At 37.1% G+C, this 6,561-nt stretch overlaps 1 protein-coding gene across 1 annotated transcript in view; it reads right to left on the reverse strand.

Moving 5' to 3' along the window:
* Positions 1-1,199: 1,199 nt before the first annotated feature.
* LOC111642216 (palmitoyltransferase ZDHHC17-like) overlaps positions 1,200-6,561 on the reverse strand; it is a 70,491-nt gene continuing 65,129 nt past the window's right edge. The window contains exons 12-14 of the mRNA XM_023388513.1: positions 2,888-3,039; positions 2,723-2,820; positions 1,200-2,658 (exon numbers count right to left, since the gene is read on the reverse strand). Coding sequence (XP_023244281.1) covers positions 2,508-2,658; positions 2,723-2,820; positions 2,888-3,039 — 401 coding nt within the window. The 3' untranslated portion in view covers positions 1,200-2,507. The remainder of the gene's footprint in view (positions 2,659-2,722; positions 2,821-2,887; positions 3,040-6,561) is intronic.

Here is a 6,561-nt window from a genome sequence, read left to right on the forward strand (position 1 = left end):
CCTCCACACAATTCCCACACAATTCAAGAAAAAACAAAAAACTCAATTTTTTGCAGTTTTTGACATTTCAAGGCCAAGTCTAAACATGGAAAAATCTTAGGGGTCATTTTTTTTAAATCAATCACCATGCTTTCAAAGCTGTTATGTATAAGGAGAAAGTAATAATATTTCAAATATTTTATTTTCTGTAAATTTTAGTTTAAAATCAAACCCTGTGTACATGAATATAAATCATGCTAATTTGTCAGTATTCAATTCCCATCAAAAATGTCTTTGTCCATAATGGGTTAAGTCACAAAGCATGAGAAATGAAACCTCATGTTAGACATATACACAGTATATTCTAATGAGAAGCTCTGTCCCATTTTTCACAATTTGCTGCTTGTGACACAGTCCTTTCCTACTGAATCAGTCACAAACAACTTATAATACACTTTCCCCCATATCATGCATTGTTTGAGATAAAATTTGGAAGTTAGCACTCCTACCACTAGGGGTACTGCAAGCAGTCTAACTTGTATAGTTATAGTATAGTAGTGACTACAGTATATGCTACATTTTTAGGATGATGGCTCTCCACTTGAGCAAGTGAATTATCTCAAAATCATGCTATGTTCAAGAAAATCACCTGACTAGAATCACTTTCAAGTACTTCGGTGACTGAGTACTGGGCCAATGTATATTTTTGCCAGGCAATTCTGTCACAGCCAATCAACTTGCAGTATCCATAATTCCAAGTATCCAGTCCAAGCGAGCATTAGTTCTAAATTATGCCACTATGGAAAACAGCTCCAATGGCAGAACTCAATTTGTGGTATTTTCTGATCATAATTACAAATAAATCATTTGTAATTTCTATGATCAGAAATAGCTATGATTAGAATTAATGCTTGCTAAGGGGCTAGACACTTGTGTACATGACATCATATTTTTACCCATATCCTTAGAACCAGTGTGGAAATTTCAAAAAGATAATATAATATTTGCTTTTTTTTTTTTTAAATTAAATTTAAAAATGTAAATCTTTATTTGTAAAGTTGAAAGTTTTGTTGCCATTTTAAAAATTCCCATACTTCATTGTAAATCGCCTTCAATTTCACGTGAAGATTCAGAGATTGATGCAATCATCCAACATGCCAGCAAAATTGCATAACCTTCACTTGATAAGTGGAGAACCAGCATTAGAAAATAAAAGGAAATGGAGTTACTACCAATTTTACTCAAACTGAATCTGAAAACAATCCATAAATTATCCACATTATTATTGTGTATGTGCGTGTTGTATATATATATAAATCAAAACAAAAGTTGTGACATTTAAAAAAAATTTAATTTTTCAAGGTACAAATTTAAATGATGGACAAAATACAATGATTAATAGGGAATAAGTCTCAACAAATTGCTCTCTATAAAAAGGAAGCAAGCATAAACATTCACATTTATAACCGAACAATGTTACAACTTAATAAAATTATAAACAACACGTACCTCGACAATGCATGCAGCATTTCTCAACATAAATAAGTGTTGTTTGACATGTATAAATGTGTTAAAAAGAACTCTTAACATTGTACATAATAAAAATCATTTCAGAGAACGGCAACGTGATGAAAATTTTGGTTAAAACTTCCACGTTTGCATCTCTGCATACAATACTAATAATGGATAAGACTTTGGCATTGTAAGATGGAAATTTTAGGAAGATATGGAAGAAGATAACACCGATGCTTGTGCTTGCAACTGCTTTGACTAGTTTGAGTGCTTGTGCTGGAAAATATTTGTAATTTATACAATAATTATCTCTTAAATAAATAAGGAGTCTGAAAAAGTATTTCAAACAAAAACGGTGGATTGTTTGCCTACCAATGTTTATCCCTCCTCAAAATTATTAATTGATGATTTTTGATCTTGACGCAATAAATAAATGAATTTCACAGACCCTTATGATGATATATTTCTAAATGACAGCATTTTGAATAGCTTAAGTAGTTAATACCCAACCCTCCCAAAATCTCAAAACTATTAATTGGCATTTTAGCCAGATTGCAAAGGCACCATTGGACTTCCTGCCATAGAAACAAAACTAGAAATCATCACTATATGTTAAGTTTAGATTCGGGTCGAATTAACGGGAGACTAAATTTTAGTTGCCTATAGAAGTACGCACGACACTAAGGGTTGACGGATCCATATCCGGGCAGGAATACCACTAAAAGTAAAAATATAATGTCTACAGAAGCCAATGAAAAAATTAAATTGATTATCAAAAAAATGTTTTGGTCCCAGCACAATCGGGCAATGCTCAAATGTGTCCAAGCCAAAAGAAATCCTCTGAGAGCATAAACACACTCACTCTTCTATTATGAATTATGTACATTCATTGGATATTACAAAGCCCAGTGTGAGAGAAAATAAATATACGTAATATCGTTTGTCCGTACAACAGTCGATCTTTCTATTAGGAAATTACACTAAACAAACAATAAAACTTGTGAACAGAATTGTCTTCACACATAATGTTGACTATGTGGCAATAATGAGGCATTCTCTCCGGAGTCGTCCAAATTATAAAAATGCTTCCAGTCCTGAATGTTAGGTTTTAATAGTCCGAGACATCTCCATTCGAAAAAATCCACCAAATTTCTGCACACTCCATGGCTGAAAGAAAAAATTTTCAATTAGAAAAAAATCAAATACTAGAATATACAATTTATAAACTTACTGAAAAGGGCTGATGATGATTCCTTGTTTGTTCCTTTTAAAATGTGAGTATCTAGCACAATTCATTCGCTCATTAGTTGTCATGGCCAGCCACACAATCTAGAAATAAATTTGCAAATTGGTAACAAACCATTAAATTAAGAAGTAGCTGAATTTGACAACTCACCTGATAAATCTGACACACAAGTAAACAGCCCACCCACATGCCGTGAAGAGCGGCATTTGAGGCTATCCAAGACACCCAACCATTGACAGATAACGAGAGCCATAGGAAATTCAAAAAGGTGGAACTCTTCCAAGAAATGTGGTATAACCAAACTANAATTATGTTCGATTTAACGCAAAAAACTGCATCTGTGCCTGTAAATCTTGCACGTTACTTTCTCTTAACACTTCAATTGTTGAAGCCTTAATCCTGTCCCTTTCCCTGCGGGGGGGATTTCGAAAAATCCCTTGTTAGTGTGTGTTCTCGTGACGTACCCTAACTGTGTACCAAATTTCAAGTTTCAACACCTAACCATGCTGAAATGCTCATATATATATATGCACGCCATCTATTGTAGGATAAATGTACTATGCCAGAAACCTTTGCGAGAGTGTATTAAACAACTTTCCAAAGTTTCATGTCAATCGGATAAATGGCGTAGTAATGCATGAAGGACAGACAGACATCTATATATATAAAAATGATTGTATAAGTTAAAAATCTACATAGTATGTAAGTATTGTGTTTTTATCCTTATTAATGTCCATCTAAGTGTTTTAAGTTTATTACCTACTATAAATTCATACCAGATTTTAAAAAAAATTTCTTAAGCTTTTTGGCATAGAAAAATTGATGAATTTTTATATACCAAATAAGCAATTATTGTGACATCATCACAATAATTGCCATCACAATAATACAATGCCAGCCAGGCTGCAAGTTTTAATCATATTTTTAATTTATTTAATTCAAAATATATGCTCTCCACCTCAAATTATTAGTAGTATTTTGCCCCTGTGTATCATACTTTCCTTTAACAATAGAGTTGTTAATGGTCATCTATCAACTGCTTTCAGGGAAAAAAGCAGTTGATAGATGATTTTAGTGGAAATGATTTTATAAATTGAAATAATGTGACTTCCAGTTTGCATTGGAAGCGTGTATATAGTTAATCAGGACTTAACCCTAACTGTCCTTAAAGTTTCCATATCTGGTCTTGGATTTCATTTGCTCTCTGCGGCCAACAGAAGCTGCCTATTTAGTTTCCCATCTGCTTGAATATGCAAGGTGAGGTACATTTTCTCACCTTCAATCCAAAGTTGGTATGATAAAAACACAAGCCACCTTCTGGTTCCTTGTACTGTCGATGCTGCCAAGATGATCTGCGTTCATGATTGTCCTGGGAAGTTTGAGAATTATGTCTCACTTGGTATTGATGGTGTGATGTACGTACCAGGGTGAAAAGTTCTGTTTCTTGATTGAAGCATGTGGCATGACAGATCATGTATTTTATCAGTCTTGGCAGCAAGTTGTAATAGGGCCTCATTTTATGCAGCCAAAATAGCCTGAGTGTTCCTCGGAAGTCGCTGGAGTCCCAATGACTTTAGCAAATCTTCACTAAAGTGTACACTGGTGAGATTGTGCATTTTTGTGAAACAGCAATTGTGATGGCCATTGGTTATTTCCAGCCCTTGTAAGAGTTCAGAGTTTAGATGTTTGACTTTCCTCATAGATATCAATTAGTCTCCTTTTGATTGTGTCATATTTATTGTACTCGGGTGGTTTTGTCACTAAGTGATGTATGGATTCTAAAATGTCCAATTCAATCATTGAAATGACATAGTAATAATACTTCATTATGTCGGCAAAGATGAAGCCCAATTTGCCATTGCCAATGAATTGTGCAAACCTCAGATTTGAGTTGTTTTTCCAAAACAGAGGTTGTTTAATGGCTACATGGCAGACTTGGGAACTTCAGTTGGTTCCATGCCAAACAGTGACTTTTAGTGGAAATGAAGGTGGAAGACAGTTAATTCCTGTTTATGTAGTGTGTGTGGTTGTAGCCCTCTACCTTATACGTATCATATAGTTTTTTTTTTTTTTTTGCTTTTTTTTGGCTACTTTTCAGCCATGGGGAAAAAGGGGTGGCAACTTGGGGAAGGTGTAAGGGAGGTATTTAAGGCCATGGACCGGATAAGGGATTATCCTTCTTACCTCGTGGATAGATAGAGGAGTCAGGGAACACGTGGTGCTCCTTCTCCACGATTGAATAGTTGAGTTCAGCACCGTGAAGTTTCTTGCTAAAAAACCCGACGGGTGCGAGTTGGTCCCCGCACGCTTGATGTAACACGGCCCCCATGGCAAATTCAGATGAATTGGTGTGCAGGGAAACACAGATGAAAAGTCTGGGTGTTTCAGTGTTGGAGGAGTAGTGATAGTGTTTTTTAACTTACTGAAACTATCTTCACATTCCTTCGACCATTGGAATCAACGCCCCTTCTTGGTTAATTCGGTGAGCGGCAGGGCGATGTGTGCAAAGTTTCGTATAAAGGGGCGGTAGAAGCTTAGGGCTCCCAAGAAGGATCTTACTTCTTTCACCGTCTTAGGTTGCGGTATCTTTAAAAAGGCACTTATATTATCCGGATCTGGCGTCACCCCATTCTCGTTAATCACGTGACCCAGATACCGGACAGAGTTCACGGCAAACTTGCACTTTGAGGGCCGCAAAACTAATTCAGCTTCCCTAATACGGCCGAGTACGTCTCTTAGCAATTCCACATGTTCGTGCATAGTTTCAGAAAATAAAACAACATCATCTTGGAATACAAAACAATTTACTCCCACATGTTTGGAGAGTATAGAATTCATTACCCGCTGGAAGTAACGTCCTGAGTTCTTCCCCCCTTGGGGCATGCGGCATAATTGATACTTACCCCAAGGGGTTGTAAAGGCAAACACCTCCCGTAGGTGGGGGGCCACAGGTATCTGAAAATAACCGGAATTTAAGTCCAGGACGGAGAACACCTTCCCCCCTTTCAGCTGGGCTAAAATATCATCAATTCTCATCAAGGGAAAATCTTGTCCCTTGGTGACCTCATTGACCTTCCGCAAGTCCAGGGTAAGTCGAATTTCTCCGCTACTCTTTGGGATAATGTGTATCGGGGAGTTCCACTCGGATAGTGACGGTTCAATGATACCAGCCTCTAGATACTGTTGGATTTTGTCTTTTAATTTCGATAGGAAGGTATGAGGGATACGGTATTGTCGAGTGTATATTGGGGTGCTAGTGCACAATTCAAAGTCATGGATATATTTAGTGGTACCGGTAAGCCCTTCGACCGCCTCATTGAAGATGTCAGAAAAGTCTTGGATGAGCTTCTGTACCCCTACAACCTGATCCGGAGGGAGGTGAGTCAAGTCAATTTGCTCAGTGAGGTTAGGTGGCTTAGGTGCTTCATGAAGCGACGCAAGTGCAAAGGTCAGTTTTTTCTCAGTCAGAGGGCTTCCTCTAGTCATGAGACATGCAATCTTATGTAACATCTCAGGGTAAGCACGCAGGAAATCCATACCCAGGATGCCCTGATTATCCACCAAGATTGTTGAATCCACCACGATAAATTTCACGGGAAACGCCTTATCATTTAACCTCACTTTAATTAATAATTCTATATTGCTTTTCATGACTCCGCCTGACACTCCTTTCACCCGCACATTTACAGTGCTGGTATTAAGGGAGCTACCCTTTAGGTGATCTAGTTCACAACGATTTATAAGCGATTTTTCCGCACCGGTGTCTAATAATAAGTTCAGCGCACGGCCGTTGATCTCCCCGGAAATGTATGGGAGGTTGTGGT

This window comes from Centruroides sculpturatus, unplaced genomic scaffold (genome assembly GCF_000671375.1).
Source record: "Centruroides sculpturatus isolate CEXI.00-Female unplaced genomic scaffold, Cexi_2.0 scaffold457, whole genome shotgun sequence".
In the NCBI taxonomy this organism is placed as follows: domain Eukaryota; kingdom Metazoa; phylum Arthropoda; class Arachnida; order Scorpiones; family Buthidae; genus Centruroides; species Centruroides sculpturatus.